This window comes from Hippopotamus amphibius, chromosome 13 (genome assembly GCF_030028045.1).
Source record: "Hippopotamus amphibius kiboko isolate mHipAmp2 chromosome 13, mHipAmp2.hap2, whole genome shotgun sequence".
Taxonomy (NCBI): domain Eukaryota; kingdom Metazoa; phylum Chordata; class Mammalia; order Artiodactyla; family Hippopotamidae; genus Hippopotamus; species Hippopotamus amphibius.
The window spans coordinates 86,600,909-86,619,424 of NC_080198.1; the positions used below are offsets into that span (position 1 = coordinate 86,600,909).

Here is an 18,516-nt window from a genome sequence, read left to right on the forward strand (position 1 = left end):
GATAATCAGTTGTCCCAAGATGATGGTATCCTTTTTCTCTGATCTAGTCCATTGGTATACTTGTCTATTCCTCTATTATTGCCACACTGTCTTAATTACTATATTTGTAAAGTCTTGAAATCCATTGGAGTAAGTCCTTTGGCCTTCTGCATTAGGAATGTCTTGAGTTTTGTTTTTTTTCAGCTCTTTGTATTGTATAATGTATAATTTTGCAGTAGGTTTAACTAACTCCCCCAAAATCCAGTTGGGATTTGGTTTGGGATTATGTTGTATCTAAAGGTCAATTTGGGAGGAAATTGATCATAGAATATTGGATAATCCTTTTCTTGAATGTGGTATATTCCGTTTCTTTTACCACTAATGGTACTTATAAATACTGTCTATTAGATTTTTTGGTACTTGCTTTATAGTCTAGAATGTAATCAGTTTCATAAATGTATATTTGAAAAGAAAATGTATTCCCCTGATGTATTCTGTATATGTTCATCAGATCAAGCTGGTTAATTATGTTGTCAAATCTATAGCCTTCATTTTTTTTTTTTGACAATATTGTTGGAAACGGAAGTCATGATTTCTTTCTTTTTCTTGCAATTCAGTAGCTTAACCAGATCTGTCCAGGTATGGAATGGTTAGTATGCCATTTTCTTGGAACACTGTTTTTTCTCAGTTCTTATTTCAAATAAACTTTCTTGTTTTATATTTTTACGTTGATTGGTATATTAGTTTCCCAGGGCCACTGTAACAAATTACTATAAACTGAATGGCTTCAAACAACAGACGTTTATTCTCTCACACTTTGGGAGCATAGAAGCCTGAAATCAAGGTTGGTTCCTTCTGTCAGGTCCAGGGAGAGTCTGTTCCATGCTTCTCTCCTAGCCTCTGGTGCTGCTGGCAGTCCTTAGCATTCCTTGGCTTGTACACGTACCACTCCAGTCTCTGCTTTTGCCTTCACATGGCCTTGTTATAAAGACAGTACTTTTGTCCTTTCTTTTTCTTCCCTCACCAGAAATAATTTGGGCATATAACTTTCTTTTAAAATTGACATGCAGCTTTAGAGTAATGGTAAAAGGAGGACAAAGTGACTATCTGCCCAACTATGTGTAATATTAAAACTGCTTAAGCCTTTGTAGCGCACTAGTTTCTAGGATACTTTTGGGCATAGACAGGAGTTACTAAAAGCATAAATGCTTATTATATTTAAACTATAGATATTTTTAGCTAAGATGTAGTAAAATCTTTCAGAGAAATATTAGATAAGAATGTTACTAACAGAGTTCTCTGAATAATGTATATAATTAAGCCTGTAGTTAAAATTCTCTGTTACCAAGTAGTTATCCTTCTAACTTTATATATGGAATCTGTTTGGACTGTTCGCTTCTAGGCTTATCTGGAGCAGGAAAGACCACAGTGAGCATGGCTTTGGAGGAGTACTTGGTTTGCCATGGTATTCCGTGCTACACTTTGGATGGTGACAACATTCGCCAGGGTCTCAATAAAAATCTTGGCTTTAGTCCTGAAGACAGAGAAGAGAATGTTCGACGCATTGCGGAAGTTGCTAAGCTGTTTGCAGATGCTGGCTTAGTGTGCATCACAAGTTTTATATCACCTTATACTCAGGTACGTGGCTTTTGCACCATTGCTGTTCTGATTACATGTATTGAGAATATGGTGTCAGGCAAAGGAAATATAATTTAAACATTGACATGTACTTTGAGGCTAAATCCAAATTAAAACAATTATCCTACAACATTTCTGTGCTGCAGCTTTCTGAGTAAATTCATTTTTGAAAAGCTTGCTGTAACCCACCTACCCACTCCCCCAAAAGTATAACCAAAGTTGTTGAACAAGTTGATGGCCAGATTATTTCAAGTTTGACTTTTCAATTCAAAAAATTCTATAATAAATACTCAGCATGTCTCAAACACCAGGGAAGATCTTAGATTTCTTAACATGTGTCCTGTCGTGGCTTTTTTGCTCACAATTCTTATCTTATCTTTCATCACACTCTTTCTTATTTTAGAGATCATAGAGCATTAATTTACTTTTTTGTATTTCTCTGAAAAAAATCATGTTGTTTCTCACTGCAAGAATTTTGTTTCCCTCTGCCTGGAAGGCAGTCTTCTGCTTCCTCCTAGCCTCACCTCAGCATCGGTTGACACCTGTTCATGCTTTGAGACTCAGATTGGGTGTCTCCTCCTCCTAAGTCTCTCAGGCTTTGCTGGGTACCTGTCCTTGGTGGCCTTGTTATTGTACCATAACACATTGTTTTATTATAAATACCAGTTCTTTGATAGGTGGTGCTAATAGTGGCAGCAGTAATAATAATAATAATGATAATAATAATAGCAGCTAACGTTTATTGAACACTTACTGTGTACTGGTAACAGTTTTGAAGTGCTCTTATGTGAATTAGCTCACTTAGTTCTCATCACCCAATGAGGCGGGTGGAGGTAAGGAAACAGGTGTGACTCACCCCACCTCACACACACTACGTGGCAGAGCAAGGATTTACACCCAGGCAGTGTCACTGGAACCCTGCTCTTGCCCGCTGTGCTTTGCTGTCTCTAAGCACTACTGGCTCCTTGAAGGGTGTGACTACATCCTATTTATCTGTATAATCTTGATGCCAAGCCCAGATCCTGGAACACAGTAGATATTGCGTGTTTGTTAAATGATAGCATAATCCCTTAGGAAGCCCAGATACAGAAGAACAAGTGAGTTAGTGTAGTAGTTAAACAAAGCAGATTTCAGGCCAGAACCAAGAGACTGAAATCTCGGCTCTGCCAGTTACTCTTAGGACCTTGGCCGATTTGCATAACCTTCCAAGCTCAGATAGTGCCGACTTCGTAGAGTTGCTCTGAGGATTAGGTAAATCATACATTCACAGCTCTCAGCACTGTGCCTGATGTGTAATAAATATTCAGTAAGAGAAATAAATAATAGCACAATTCTAGTACTGTATCTTAGATCTGGATGGTTACTTAGACATTTTTAAAAAACAAAAACAAAATTTGAGCTGTAACGGTTGCAGATAAGCATGAGATTGAGGGTTAATCATACAAGATCACTTAACTGAACCATGGCAGTAGTCCTAAAAGGTTCTTTGAGGACTAGCTACTTTTCATTTTCCTGAAGCACTGGGATCGGTGGCATTACATCAGTTTAAAGTATCCTGAACAGCAAGAACAAAGATGCAGTTGTAGAGAATGGACTTGAGGACACGGGGTTGGGAGGGGGCGAAGGGGAAGCTGGGACGAAGTGAGAGAGTAGCATTGACATGTATACACTACCAAATGTAAAATAGATAGCTAGTAGGAATTTGCTGCATAACATAGAGAGATAAACTTGATAATGGGTGATGACCTAGAGGGCCAGGATAGGGAGGGTGGGAGGGAGTTGAGGGAGGGAGGGGATATGGGGATATATGTATAAATACAGCTGATTCACTTTGGTGTACCTCAAAAATTGGCACGAGAGTGTAAAGCAATTATATTCCAATAAAAAGCTTAAAAAAAAAGTATCCTGAATAATGAAGTGTATGAGAGAATGAAAGTTGTTGGAGTTCCTGAATTCTTGGATGTAGACAGTTTCCTTAGTAATATAATAACAGTGATACTCTTGCACTTTCTGGGAATCTTTGCAACTCTTGGAAAAAGAGAAAGTCAGTGATGCCTAATTTGGAGAGCTAGCAGCTGAAACCTGGGTCTCTAAAAGTACATGCTGATCTGTTTTCTTGGCCCCTTTGTTTCTGTAACATGGAGCAAAACTTTTGTTGATCTCGTCGCTAAAAGCACTAAGAATGGAAATGAGGTTCGGACTATGCTTAGGGCATGTCAAAATCCATGATAATATTTGGACCAAATCATATATTATAGGATATGTGTTTTCTTCTATGTCACCATTAACCTTGGGCATCTTGGTTGTAAAAATAAACCTGATAGTTCTTATCCTTGAGGAGTCGGTGGGTAGTCTCGTGGGAGCATAGAGATGTGAACAGTTGCAGTTTATCTTGAGGCAAGTGAATAGATACACGTATAAAAAGGTGCTGCGGGAGATTCACTGAGGAGGTGCTACTTGAAATGAGTCATGAGGGTGAATCAGTTTATCAGTTAGACTGACAGGAGAAAGCTATTTCAGACAGAGGAGATGCTACAGTATTGTCAAAAGCATGGAAATGTGAGGGAATTTGGTCTTTGGGGAACTGTAGGTGGTTTGTTTTGGCTGCTGTGGAGGATGAATGTGAGGGGAGATGAAGCTCGAGCAATTTGCAGAGGTGTGACAAAGAGCTCCGGACTGCTTGCAACTGTGCCCCACAGGCAGTCGAGAGGCTGAGGTTGTATTGGGGAATGTGTCTTTGGGTTTGTATTTTAGTGAGGTCACCCTTAAAACCTGGAATGAGAATTGTCGGAAGGTAGGAGAGTTACGAGGCTTTTGCAGTGAATTCAGGTAGCAGCCATGGGAATAGAAAAGATGGGGCATACTTGAGGGCTCTTGAGCCTATAGCATCAGTGGGTGTGGTGCCTGGTTGATTGCTGAATTTGGGGGTGAACATGAAAGATGGTGCTTTCTGAAGAGATGATATGATTGAGTTAGAATACATAGGGTAGGAAGAGAGGAGATGACTGTTTCATTTTAGGTGGGTTAAGTTTATAATGCTAGTGGCATATCTAGGTGAAGATGACCACTGGGTGATTGGGAAATTGGTTCTGGAGCTCAGGAATGTTGTGTAGAATTGAGATATAGATTTGGGAATCATTAACTTTATTAGTTGAAACCTAGGTGAAGTTGAGTGTACAAAAGAGTATATAGCATAAGAAGAGAGCCACGGTTGGCAACTTGGGAACACCTTCATTTAAAAGGACAGATGGAATAGTAGGATCACAACGTAATACCTCTGCCAGATACTAAGGTTATAAAGCTAATAAAATTATTTCAGTATATTGGGGTAAGATCTGTGACAGAGGTGTATGGTGGGTACTCTGAGAACCCAGAGGAAGCGAGGCCCTCAGTCAGCTTGGACAGGCAGGGTAGGCTTCTTGGAGGACTTAGCATGGAGCTGTGCTGTGAGGGAGCACATTGCTGTGGCCAGAGGAGAGGGGTGGACTGTTTTTGGCGGGGGTCGGGGGAGGCGTTGGCAAAGGCATTTGGCCCAAATAGCCTGGTAGACAGGCAGGTATTAATTACTGGTAGAACATCAGGTGCAAGACAGAGAGTGGTGGGGCCACGTGGAGCAGGCCTGACGTGTCACACTGAGAGGCCTGGGTTTCACCCTGATGGTGGGGGGGAGTCTCTGATGAGTTTAGTGACGTGGTTGAATTTCATCCTCTGTCATCCTGGGGACAGTGCAGAGTGTGGCTTAGAGCAGGTCAAAGCTGGAAGCTAGCAGACTGATTAAAAGGGTGTCACAGTTGTTGAGGCAAGAGAAACCAGGTTGAACCAGAAGTTAGGGAAGAAGTGCAGACTGGGTTAGTGTAATGTCTAGAGGTAGAATCTGAAGGACTCTGTGACAACATACACAGGGTGGAATGGCAAAGGGAAGAAACCAGAACAACTCTGGGGGTTCCGGGTGAAGAGTGGTGTCATCCCATGATTTGGGTAGTATAGATGGGAATGCAAGCTTGGGAGAAAAGAGAGTGGGTTCAGTTTTGGCCGTGTTAAGTTAGAGATACCTGGGGGATCTCCATGTGGGTCTGTTTAGGAGGAAGTTGGAAAGGTGTGTTTAATTTCAGGAGAGGACAGAGTTCAGGCTTGAGTGTTGGTGTATGTGTTGTAGTTATATTCACTAGTTTGTTGTATTTTTTTAGATTCCACATGTAAGTGATATCATACAGTATTTGTCTTTTCTCTATCAAACTTATTCCACTTAGCATAATGCCCTCCAAGCCCATCCGTGTTGCTACAAATGCCAAAATCTTACTCTTTTTTATGGCTGAGTAGTATTCCATTGTAGGGGGAGGATTTTGATTCTGTGAAGGGAGGAGCAGCAGGAGGGAAGGAGATAAATGTGGAGGATGTATATCTATTTATATGGCAGAGGGGAGATTGAGAGCATTTGTGTCTGGGGATTTTCTTTTTGAAACTATACATGTGGGGACTTCCCTGGTGGCACAGTGGTTAAGAATACATCTGCCAATGCAGGGGACATGGGTTTGATCCCTGGTTTGGGAAGATCCCACATGCTGTGGAGCAGTTAAGCCTGTGTGGCACAGCTACTGAGCCTGTGCTCTAGAACCTGTGAGCCACAACTACTGAGCCCACGTGCCACAACTCATTACTGAAGCCCGTGTGCCTAGAGCCTGTGGTTTGTGACAAGAGAAGCCGCTTCAATGAGAAGCCCGCGCGCTACAACCAAGAGTAGCTCCCGCTCACCGCAACTGGAGAAAGCCTGCGCGCAGCAATGAAGACCCAATGCAGCCAATAAATACATTAATTAATTAAAATAATTTTAAAAAAAGAAATTAGAAGTGTGGCCATCTGATAAAAGTGGAAGTAGGTGTGGGTTGTTGGAGGGGCTATAAGACAGGTGTCAAATGATAACGTGAGCTCTGTGGGGGTAGGATGGAGGAAGGTGCAGGGCTAGCTTTAAAAATGGAGGCACTGCCTTGTACATAGAGTGTGAACGTGGGGCCTGCGTTTGAGAACGGGAAGATGAGTGAACCCTCAAGGGAGAACTTGGTTTTAGTTAAGACCAGAAAGAAGAAGAGTTTCACTTACAAAGGAGGCAGTGTACCAGAGGACAGGGTGGAGAGAGTTTAGACTGAGCCATGAAAGTATCGCAGAGTTGGGGGTTAGGAGCCATGCAGAAGAGTGAACTTTTGGGAAAGCTAGAGATGTGAAGTGGCTGCAGGGATTTGCACTTGGCAGGTGAATAAACTAGCCTCAGGGTTCTGAATGGACCCCTTGTGAAGTTACTTTCATGCCCTCTCAGGCTGAGGTTGAGCCCGTTGTTAAGAGACAGGCCTGATGACATCTGCATTCGAGCTGGGCTTTGGCTCAGTTTCCTCATAAAATTTAGGTGAAAGTTTTTATGGGGCATCTATTGTTCTCCCTCCTGGAACTTGCCAATATCTCAGATTTTTAGAGTAGTAGGGCTTTTAAAATCCTTAATGAAGAATGGGTGTGTTAATCTAATAATTTCTTGGGTTTATTTTTTCTTTCAGTTCCTATTTTCAAAATGTAAATGAAACTTTGTCTAATATATTTGCCACTAACGCAGCTGGAAAGCACTTGTCCTTGTCCTTCATCTTAATACGGTACCCTTGATTCATATGAGCACTCTTTATTATGCTTCTGTGTGTGTCTTTTTTCTAAGGATCGCAACAATGCAAGGCGCATTCACGAGGGGGCAAGTTTACCTTTTTTCGAAGTGTTTGTTGATGCTCCCCTGCATGTTTGTGAACAGAGGGATGTCAAAGGACTCTACAAAAAAGCACGGGCTGGAGAAATTAAAGGTAAGGCATATGTTTTACCCAGTTTGCCTTTCCTTAGATATTTCATCTTACCATAGCTGAGACTGATAATCTTTTCTGAGAGATGGAAGTGTTCAAACCACCTGGAGCTCCTTGAAATGAGAAAGTGAGTCTTGTTACACTCTTGTACCTCTCACGCCTACCAGTAGTACCAGCACCGTGCACGCTCAGTATCTCCGATCAGGTTGAAATCCTACTCACAAGACAATTGTAGAGGATTGGGACTTTGGGGCTGGGGAAAACCTATTCGGTATAATTAGGTGCCTAGCATTAGATTGGATATCAGTTGCTAGCTGCTGCCACTTCTATTCTCTTTGTTCCTGTGAAAATGTAGGACATTCCATATCTAGTGGGAAAAATGCCTGAACTGTAAGCATCTCGAGAGCAAGGAAAATGTCTTGTTCTTATTTATACCATAGTGCTTGGAATGGTCTGAAATTCATTTTTTGATTGCTGCATTAGATTAAATGAACATATCTGTGACTTTATCAAAGTATATACAGCTCATATTTTTGGTTTTATGGTCTGCTCCCAGAGTTTCAACTATGATGAAAATTTGGCCATAGAGACATTTAGAACCCATTCTGCTGTGGCCTTTGATACCAATCATGCGATTTCTCTTGTAGACATCCTTTGACATTAGTCCTGGTCTGTTACCGGTATTATTATTAACAGTAACAGAAGGGCATGCCAGCATTAAAAAAAAAAAAAATCAGAGATAGATTCAGCATTGTTTGGGATCAGTTCATGCCAGTAACTTTTGTTTGCCCTCCCAGCAGGGAGTGTGATAGCTTCAGATTGTCAGGAGCTCCCAGGAGGTCTGTGAAGTATAGATTTTGGCACCAGCTTCTGGCCCTGGAAAGGACAAGGCGGAACAGGAAGGAAAATGCTTATTATTCTGGGCTCTTCTGTTTGGACCTGGGAGCGCATTAGCAGTTGGGGCAAGTTCCACTGGCCGTGGTGAATCTGGTTCCTTGGGCAGAGCTCGTGTCGTCTTGCCACCACGGAGACTCAGTGTCACTTACAGTTTGCTTTCTGTATCTGGGAATGTGTTTGTATTAGTTCAGTTTTCTATGTTTTACCTCTTTACCAAGTGTTTCTTAGTTCCTCTGAATAGACATTAATAAAATGTTCTTAGGTTAATGTATACCTGTGTGCATGTGTGTACACACATTTATTTATGTTAGGTTTGCCATGGTACTGGAGTTTCTAGCTGGACAGTTTTTAAAAAATCATTTACTCATTGTCACAATGGTGCTTAAAATGTTTCCTACCAATGCTGTTTCAGAGCCTTGATAGTACACATTCAAGGACAGGTGAGATTGCATACATTCAGCAGACTTCAGGCTTTTATAGGCCTTTACATGGCATTTACTAAACTATAACTATATGCCTGTGTCAGCTACTCTACTACCTAGATTATATTCATGAGTAATGCTCAAGTAGTTGTTATCTACTTAAATATAAATGTTTTTCTCACAGTGTACGTTTATTGTAATCACTTACGGGATAACTTAACTAGAAAGAGACTTCTAAAATGTTAAACCAAGTCTTCTAACACAGTGATCCTCAAGCTTTGCTGCACATAAGTATTATCTGGTGGAACTTAAAAAATCTAGTGCCAGGGCTGTACCCCAGACCAGTGAAATCAGAATCTCTTGAGGATGGGACCCAGTGATTCCAGGATGTAGCTACATTTGAGAATCAGAGCTTAAGAACTAGTGTTTTAACCAGGTTTGTTTTTTCCTCACCTATTTCACTGAGACTCACCACTAATACCGTTGGGAATATTGGCAATGCAGAAATTTCTTCTAGGGTTCAGGGCTTCATGTGATTCTTAAACAATATGAAATAGAAAAACAAATAGGCTATAGACTTGTAGTGTTTATTTTAAACCTTTTTAGTGATGATTTTAAATTCATGTTGACCATTCTAACCCAAGAATGACTTGGCATTCCAAGGCAGACAGACCTTGAACGACTTAGGTATGAAGCAATGTGAAAGACAGGAATAGTATATCTTCAGCTCAGCCAGCCCATTCTGTGTTCTTACTCTTCTAGGCAGTTACACGGTAGCACATATATGATACGGAAAATCTAAATAGTGGTTAATATCTAAACTGATTACATTTGGTTGTGGAACATTTTTGGTGATATAACAGGATTCCTTACTTACATTTTGCTTAAGCTAATAGTAGTTGATCTGTCTTACCTGAACACTTAACATGATGGCAGAAGAAGCCTGCAGAGCTTTAATTCGGCTGTAGGTAATCCTGGTGAATGTAATGGACAGATTGACTCGGCATCGTTTTTTTTTGTTCTTTGTTTTTTGTCTTTTTTCAAGTTGTAACCTTTTTATTGTTGTTGTTCATTATACATAAGTTTCCAAAACAAATGTAAGGTGTGTTGTTTGAATGATTTGGCCGTGAAACAAAGCCACCGGAAAAGTTCCTGCCTAGATAGATGAACTGTTTTCAAAGTCTCAGAGCATGGGTACGGAAATAGTTGGCAAAGAATTCACCCAAGATAGACAAAGCTGTGAACAGACTAGTCATTTGAACAATTTTACTTTCAACTTCTGATCCTGGGAATTATTCACAATTGCACAATATTAACTTTTTTAAAGTAAAAATCTTGCCTCTTTATGTTCCTACGAGAAAGTCAGTCCTGGGTAGTTTGGAAACTAGAACTGGAGCAGGGTCTATAAGAGTCTAATATCCAGTTTGGCATTGGTGTTTGCCCTGAGAGGAAAAAACCTTGTCGAGTTTGGTTTTATGCCCAAAGCTCAGGCACTATGTCCTTTGTTCCCGCAGGGAAGCTGGATGCTCTGGATTACTTGGTATTCATTCCTGTTTCTTCCCAGGCACTGTAGGCATTTACTGAACAGAAAAAAAGGAAAGGTGGTGGAAGTATCATCAATCATAATGATGAGAAATATCATATCCTCATTATTTGAAGGTGACAGATTTGCAAATGTGCTTACTCACTAAAATTCATTTGTAACACCCCCATCAGTGTACCCACAGTGCTTTGGCTGTCACTTGTAGACACACACAGAGCAGCAGAATTTTAGTCGCCCAGAATACACGTTCCCAGCTGAAGTTGAACGAGGCTTTTGTATTTCAGCTCTCGTACTGTAAAGAAATGTCCTTCTGATGGCCTATTTAGTGCCATGTTTTTTTGTTTTTGTTTTTGTTTCTTTTTGTCAGCAAGTTTTCTGTTTAAGATGTCTCCCCGCCCCCTGTCCCGGCATAGTGCTGAAGTACTGTCTAGTGTTTTCAAGTGCAGGAGGACTGACCTGTCTGGTGGAGAAAATAACACGTGTTAGATAAGCTTCATTCAGATATGAGTTCTAGTGCTGTAGGCCATGAGTTTGGTGTTAATGAATCAACAATGTATATTAAATAAGGTATCTTTAAACAGAAACACTCATAAAACAAAGTTATATATTAATCGATTGACAAAACTTTGGTGACAAGAGGTCACAGGAGCCCAACCCCACATTTCTAGTGGTTCAGTATTCAGTAATTTCGTGTTTGTGGCAACTTTTTTGAACATAACTGTTGCGAATGATGAGGATTGACTGTGTTCAAAGAAGAAACAAAAGTTTAATTAGAAATCTGCTCCCAAGGAGGAGGTTTCAATATTACAACCCTGTAACCTAGAAGGGACGGCATAAACATGAACTTGAGCATAGCAGAGACGTACACTTAATTTCAGTTTCCACCCCCTCTATTATCTGTTACCTTTTATAGGTTTCACTGGGATTGATTCTGAATATGAAAAACCAGAGGCCCCTGAATTGGTGCTGAAAACAGACTCCTGTGATGTAAATGACTGTGTCCAGCAGGTTGTGGAACTTCTACAGGAACGGGTAAGAGGAGGTCCAAGAGGGAATCCCCAGAGAATAATTATATCCGTCTTATAACATTCCCCCTTCAAAAAAAAAGGTGGTGGTAATATGGAGTAACATTTGTATTTTAAGTTCTAACAATTTTATTGAGATATAATTGGCATAGAGCATTGTGTACGTTTACCGTGTACAGCATAATGATTTGACGTATACACAGCATGAAATGGTAATCACAGTAAGTTTAGAGAACATCCATCGTCTCATATAGATACAAAATTAAAGAAATAGAAAAACATTTTTTGTGTGTGTGATAAGAACTTTTAGGATTTACTCCCTTACGAATTTTCATATATAACATACAGCAGTGTTCTTTATAATGTTGTACATTACATCCCTGATACTTATGTACCTTATAACTGGAAGTTTGTACCTTTTGACTGCCTTCATCCAGCTCCCTGTACCCCCACCCCCTGCCTCCGGTAACTACAAATCTGATCTCTTTTTTCGTGAGTTTGTATGTATGTGTTTGTTTTTGAAGTGTAATTGACCTACAACACTGTGTTAGTTTCTGTTATACAACATAGTGACTTTTTAAATACACTTCAAAATGATCACCATAATAAGTCTAGTTATGATATGTCACCCACAAAGGTATTAGTTATTAACTATGTTCCCCACACTGTATATTTCATACCCATGACTGACTTATTTTGCAACTGTAAGTTTGCACCTCTTAATCACCCTCACCTATTTCCTCCTCTCAGTCCCCTCTCTTCTGGTAACCACCTTTTTGTCCTCTGTAGCAATAACTCCGTTTCTGTTTTGTTAAGCTTGTTCATTTGTTTTGTTTTTTAGATTCCACATGTAAATGAAATCACGCAGTATTTGTCTTTCACTGTCTGAATTATTTCACTTAGCATAATATCCTCTCTGGGTCCATCCATGTTGTCATAAATGGCAAGATTTCATTCGCTTTTATGGCTGAGTAATATTTCATTGTATACATATACCACAGCTTTATCCATTCATCTATTGATGGGTACTTGGGTTGCATCCATATCTTGGCTGTTTTAAATAATGCTGCAGTGAACATAAGGGTGTATGTATCTTTTCTAATTATAGTGTTTTTGTTTCCTTTGGATAAATACCTAGGGGAGAGGTATTGCTGGGTCATAGGATAGTTCTATTTTTAATTTTTTGAGGAATCTCCATACTGTTTTCCATAGTGTCTGCACCAATTTATATTCCCACCAACAGTGTGGGAGGGGTCCCGCTTCTACATCTCCTCAACAACACTTGTTATTTGTGGTGTTTTTGATAATAGCCATTCTGACAGGTGTGGGGTGATAGCTCAGTGTGGTGTTGATTTGTATTTCCCTGGTGATTAGCAATGTTGAGCATCTTTTCATGTGTCTGTTCTTTGGAAAAATGTCTGTTCAGATCCTCAGATCCTCTGCCCACTTTTTAATCAGGTTGTTTGGTTCTTTTGATGTTAGTTGTATGAGTTCTTTGAATATTTTGGATATTAACCACTTATCAGATATATCATTTGCAAATATCTCCGCCCATTCAGTAGGCAGCCTTTTTGTGTTGTTGATAGTTTCCTTTGCTGTGCAAAAGCTTTTAGCTTGATGTGGTCCCATTTGTTTACTTTTGCATTTGTTTCCCTTGCCTGAGGAGACATAGCCAAAAAGAGTGTTATTAAGACCAAAGAGCATACTACTGATGTTTTCTTGTAGAAGTTTGATGGTTTCAGGTCTTACATTTAAGTCTTTAATCCATTTTGAATTTATTTTTGTATATGGTGTGAGAAAGTAGTCCAGTTTGATTCTTTTGCATGTAGCTCTCCAGTTTTCCTAATGTTATTTATTGAAGAGACTGTCTTTTCCCCATTGCATATTCTTGGCTCCTTTGTCATAGATTAATTGCCCATGGAAGTGTGGGCTCATTTCTGCACTCTCTGTTCTGTTCTTTTGATCTGTTTCTGTCTGTTTTTGTACCAGTACTATACTGTTTTGATGACTGTTACTTTATAGTGTAGTTTGAGATCAGGGAGTGTGATACCTCCAGCTTGTTGTTCTTTCTCAAGATTGTTTTGGCTGTTCAGGGTCTTTTGTGTTTCCATACAAATTTTAAAATTATTTGTTCCAGTTCTATGAAAAATGCCATTGGTATTTTGTTAGGGACTGCGTTGAATTTATAGATTGCCTTGGGTAGTGTGGTCATTTTAGCAATATTCTTCCAATTCATGACCAAGGTATATCTTTCCATCTGTTTGCATCATCTTCACTTTCTTTCATCAGTGTCTTACAGTTTTCTGAAAACAGGTCTTCTACTTCCTTGGTTAGATTTATTCCTATTTTATTCTTTTTGATGCAGTTGTAAGTGGAATTGTCTTTTAATTTCTCTTTCTGATAGCTCATTTTTAGTTTATCGAAATGCAACAGATTTCTATAGATTAATTTTGTGTCTTGCAACTTTACCGAATTCATTGATGAGCTCTGGTAGATTTTGGAAGTGCCTTGAGGATTTTCTATGTAGGGTATCTTCTTATCTGCAGTCACAGTGTTACTTCTTCCTTTCCAATTTGGATGCTTTTTATTTATCTTTGTCTGATTGCTGTAAGACTTCGAATACTATGTTGAATAAAAATGGTGAGAGTGCACAACTTTATCTTGTTCCTGATCTTAGAGGAAATGCTTTCACCGTTGAGTATGGTGTTAGCTGTGGGCTTATCATATATGGCCTTTATTATATTGAGGTACGTTCTCTCTATGCCCACTTTGTTGAGAGTTTTCATCATCAGTGGATGTCGAATTTTGTCAGAAGTTCTTTCTGCATCTGTTTGGATGATCATATAATTTTTATTCTTCAGCTTGTTAATACGGTGTATCGCGTTGATCGATTTGTGGGTACTGAACCATTCTTACATCCCTGGGATTAATCCAACTTGATCAAGGTGTATGATCCTCTTAATGTATTGTTGAATACACGTATTTTAGAATTCTTTCTAGTGCTGACAGTTTTCTGTGTATGCACATCACTGTGTTAGGTGTTGTGGAGATGGTACCATGTATGTACCACATGAAATACTCTAGTCACTGTAAACCACAGGAGGCTTGAGAGACAAGTAATCTTTTATTTTATCCATAATTTTAACACACAAATACCTAATAGAGAAAGTTCAGCCTTCATTATTCAGCTCTGTACCTTGGCATCAATATGTTTTTAAGTTGAGTTACATAATATAGTTAACTTTTCCTAAACATTTAGAGAGTGCCCTGATTTTCCCTGTGATAACTTGATGACATCTTATGGTTGAATTGTAGGGAGGGACAGAAGTGCTCTTCTTTGGTTCCTGAGTATATGGAAACATAAAGGGGTTTGATGTTATCCAGAGCTCAGGCCCACTAGGTACATGATTCTCTCAGAGTTTAGCTTGATCTCAGTTTTTAGAAGTTATTTTTCTTCCCTTTTCTGCTCCTTTCTCCATACTTCCCCTTTTCCAGTGGAGGGTCACGTAGTTCATTTAGCTGAAGAGGTCTGGCCTTTATGTGGGTCTCAGTAGTTCCTTTCTCCCCAGTCATGGAGTCCCTACCTTTGCTCTTCAGTGTTGCGCAGGTACTCCTGATATGGTGGTACACAGACGGTGATGCATCGTTGCTCCTCATTCTGTCCTAACTGTGGCTTGTGGTGTCTGAACCCCCTCTTGATTTTTAAAATCCTATTACCATGAAATTCTTTCATCTAGTATCTCTTACTGGATATACTAGACATAAAACTTTTAAATAAAAACTACCTATGTCTGAATATATTATGAATGTTTAGCCTTTGAAGTTTTCCACATTATAAAATGTTTACCAGATGATTAGTCTGGGACTTGCTTTCCTCATTTATTTCCCTTATCCAAACATTTTAGCTTAGTAGAAATAAAATGAATTGATAATTGCCCTGCTCTGATGTTTTTCTTTGTATATATCGATGTACTCTCTGCAGGTCATGGGACCAAATCCCAGGACATTTTGTACTACATCTTTCTTCTCTTCTTTATTTTTCTGTTGGTTAATAGGTTTCCTATTAACTAACGTCTGAGCTCTTGAGCTAGTCTTATTGCTCTGCTTCTGGCTTCCCTCTCATCTCTTCATTATGCATCCTTTCATCATCCATCATCAATCAGATATCTGCTAAAAGCCCACTACTGTAGTTAGTCACATTCCAGGGCACTGGCACTATAGAGCTTAACCAGCTGTGTTTCTGTCCTTGAGGAATTTACTTTGTAGGTGATAGAAATAGAAAGTAGAGTATATAACTCCCCAAAAGTGTCTTAAAAACCCTAGTTTCAATATATACATAGTATATTGGGAGGCACAGAGGACTTTATATCAGATGAAAGCCTTTATATGAGATCTCATCTGTTTGTTCTTTTTTATTTATATAAATTTATTTTTATTTTTGGCTGTGTTGGGTCTTTGTTGCTGCGTGTGGGTTTTTCTCTAGTTGTGGTGAATGGGAGCTACTCTTCATTGAGGTGTGCAGGCTTCTCAGTGCAGTGGCTTATTTTGTTGTGGAGCACAGGCTGTAGGTGCGCAGGTTTCAGTACTTGTGGCACACGGGCTCAGTAATTGTGGCTCATGGGCTCTAGGGCACAGGCTCAGTAGTTGTGGCACACGGGCTTAGTTGCTTTGTGGCATGTAGGATCTTCCTGGCCCAGGGATCGAACCCATGTCCACTGCATTGGCAGGTGGATTCTTAACCACTATGCCACCTAGGAAGTCTTGTTTGTTCATTTTTAAAAGATGTTTTTTTGGGGAAAAGGATACATTTTTAAAATTTTATTGAAGTATAGTTGATTTACAATGTTGTGTTTAATTTCTGCTGTACAGCAAAGTGACTCAGTTATACATATTTATATATACATTCCTTTTCATATTCTCTTTCTTTATGGTTTATCACAGGATATTGAATATAGTTCCCTGTGCTATACAGTAGGACCTTGTTGTTTATCCATCCTGTATATAATAGTTTGCATCTGCTAATCCCAAATTCTCAGTCCTTCCCTCCTCCAGCCCCCCTCCCCCTTGGCAACCACAAGTCTGTTCTTTGTAAGTCTGTTTTTTGTTTTGTAGATATGTTCATTTGTGTCATATTTTAGATTTTACATATAAGTGGTATCATGGGGTATTTGTCTTTCTCTTTCAAATTTACTTTGCTTAGTATGATAATTTCTAGGTCTATCCATGTTGCTGCAAGTGGCATTATTTCATTCTTTTTTATGGCTGAGTAATATTCCATTGTATACATATACCATATCTTCTTTATTCATTCATCTGTCAGTGGGCATTTAGGTTGTTTCCATGTCTTGGCTATTGTAAATAGCATTGCTGTGAATATTGGAGTGCATGTATCTTTTTGAATTATAGTTTTGTCTGGGTGTATGCCCAGGAGTGGGATTGCTGGATCATATGGCAACTGTATTTTTAGTTTTTTGATGAACCTCCGTACTGTTTTCCATAGTGGCTGCACCAGACTACATTCCCACCAAGAGTGTAAGAGGGTTCCCTCTTTTCCACACCTTCTCCAACATTTATTGTTTATAGACTTTTTAATGAGGGCCATTCTGACTGGTGTGAGGTGGTACCTCATTGTAGTTTTGATTTTCATTTCTCTAATAATTAGCAATGATGAGCATCTTTTCATGTGTTTGTTGGGTGTAGAGTTCTGGGTTGGCAGGTTTTTTTTTTTTTTTTTTTTTTAGTGCTTTAAAGATGTTGTTCCATGGTCCTCTTGTTTGCATTGTTTCTAATGAAAGTCTGATGTAATTCTTTTCTTTTTCCCCTCTCTTTGTAATGTTTCTTTTCTTTTTCTGCTTAAATTCAACATTTTCTCTTAGTCTTTCTTTGGTTTTTAGCAGTTTTAGTATGAAGTGTTTAGGTTTTTCAGTGTATTTAGATCGATTTCTTTCAGTTTTGAGTTCTTTTATGCTCTTAGGTAGGTAGTTTATTCTTTTATTGGTTTTTGAAAACTCTTGACCATTATCTCTTCAAATATTTTTGTCCTACTCTCTCTCCTCCTTTTGGGACTCCAGTTACACATATGTTAGACAATATAATATTGTCCCACAGCCTAACGATGCTCTGCTCTTTCACTCTTTTCTGTCTTAACTTTTCAGCTTTAAAAACTTATGTTCACTTATTTTCAAGGTTACTGACTCCTTATCAGGAATATAAGGGATATATTGACTTGCCCATAGGAAGAATTTTTAAACTCTGATAATTAAAAAATTCTACCATCATTTGGCTGTCCTTTAATATAATGTATGTCTCTTGGGTAATTGTAGTTATGTTAAAGTCCTGACTTATGGTTCCAATGTCTGGGTCATTTTTGGATCTTGCTGTATTTCTTAACAGTGGGTGGTTTTTCTTGCTCTTTTCGATGTGTCCTAATTTTTTATTGAAAGCTGGGTACTGTGTCTGAAGAACAATAGAGATTGAGGTAAGTAGTATTTATGCTTTGGGCAGTTATACTTCTGTCACACTGTTAGTGTGGTGAGTTGAGTTAATTTAATAAGTAGCTCAGCTGGGTTTGGGTTTCCTTATGCTGTGGTTACTCTTTTTTTTATAAATTTATTTATTTGTTGGCTGCTTTGGGTTTTCGTTGCTGCACACGGGCTTTCTTTAGTTGCTGTGAGCGGGGGCTACTCTTCATTGTGGCGCGAGGGCTCATTGTAGTGGCTTCTCTTGTGGAGTACAGGCTCCAGGCATGTGGGCTTCAATAGTTGTGGCTCACGGGCTCTAGGGCACAGAGCCCGTGAGCTCAATAGCTCAATAGCAGTGGCACACGGGCCTAGTTGCTCCGTGGCATGTGGAATCCTCCCAGAGCAGGGCTCGAACCCTTGTCCCCTGCATTGGCAGGTGGATTCCCAACCACTGCGCCACCTAGGAAGTCCCTCTGTGGTTACTCTTGATGCACTGCCAGCTTCAAATTTCTCAAGTGGTGGGCTATTCTGCCTTGTGCTTAATGTGGGATCTGGCCTGCTGAAGAGTTTTCACCATCGTCTCTACTCCATCTTCAGCTTTTACCATTCCTTACATGCCTGTACCACAGAAGGGGTCCCCTTCCAGGCTCTTACTCCTCTCTCAGCAGTCAACTGCTGTTGCTTATTACTTAGTGCTGGGCTCATGAAGGAGGAGCAGTG

The 18,516-nt window shown here is 39.5% G+C and overlaps 1 protein-coding gene across 4 annotated transcripts in view; it reads left to right on the forward strand.

The window, feature by feature from the left end:
- PAPSS1 (3'-phosphoadenosine 5'-phosphosulfate synthase 1) overlaps positions 1–18,516 on the forward strand; it is a 99,006-nt gene that overhangs the window by 18,061 nt on the left and 62,429 nt on the right. For all 4 annotated transcript variants that reach the window (XM_057705969.1, XM_057705970.1, XM_057705971.1 and 1 more), the window contains 3 exons: positions 1,382–1,617; positions 7,313–7,451; positions 11,224–11,342. In XM_057705969.1, coding sequence (XP_057561952.1) covers positions 1,382–1,617; positions 7,313–7,451; positions 11,224–11,342 — 494 coding nt within the window. The remainder of the gene's footprint in view (positions 1–1,381; positions 1,618–7,312; positions 7,452–11,223; positions 11,343–18,516) is intronic.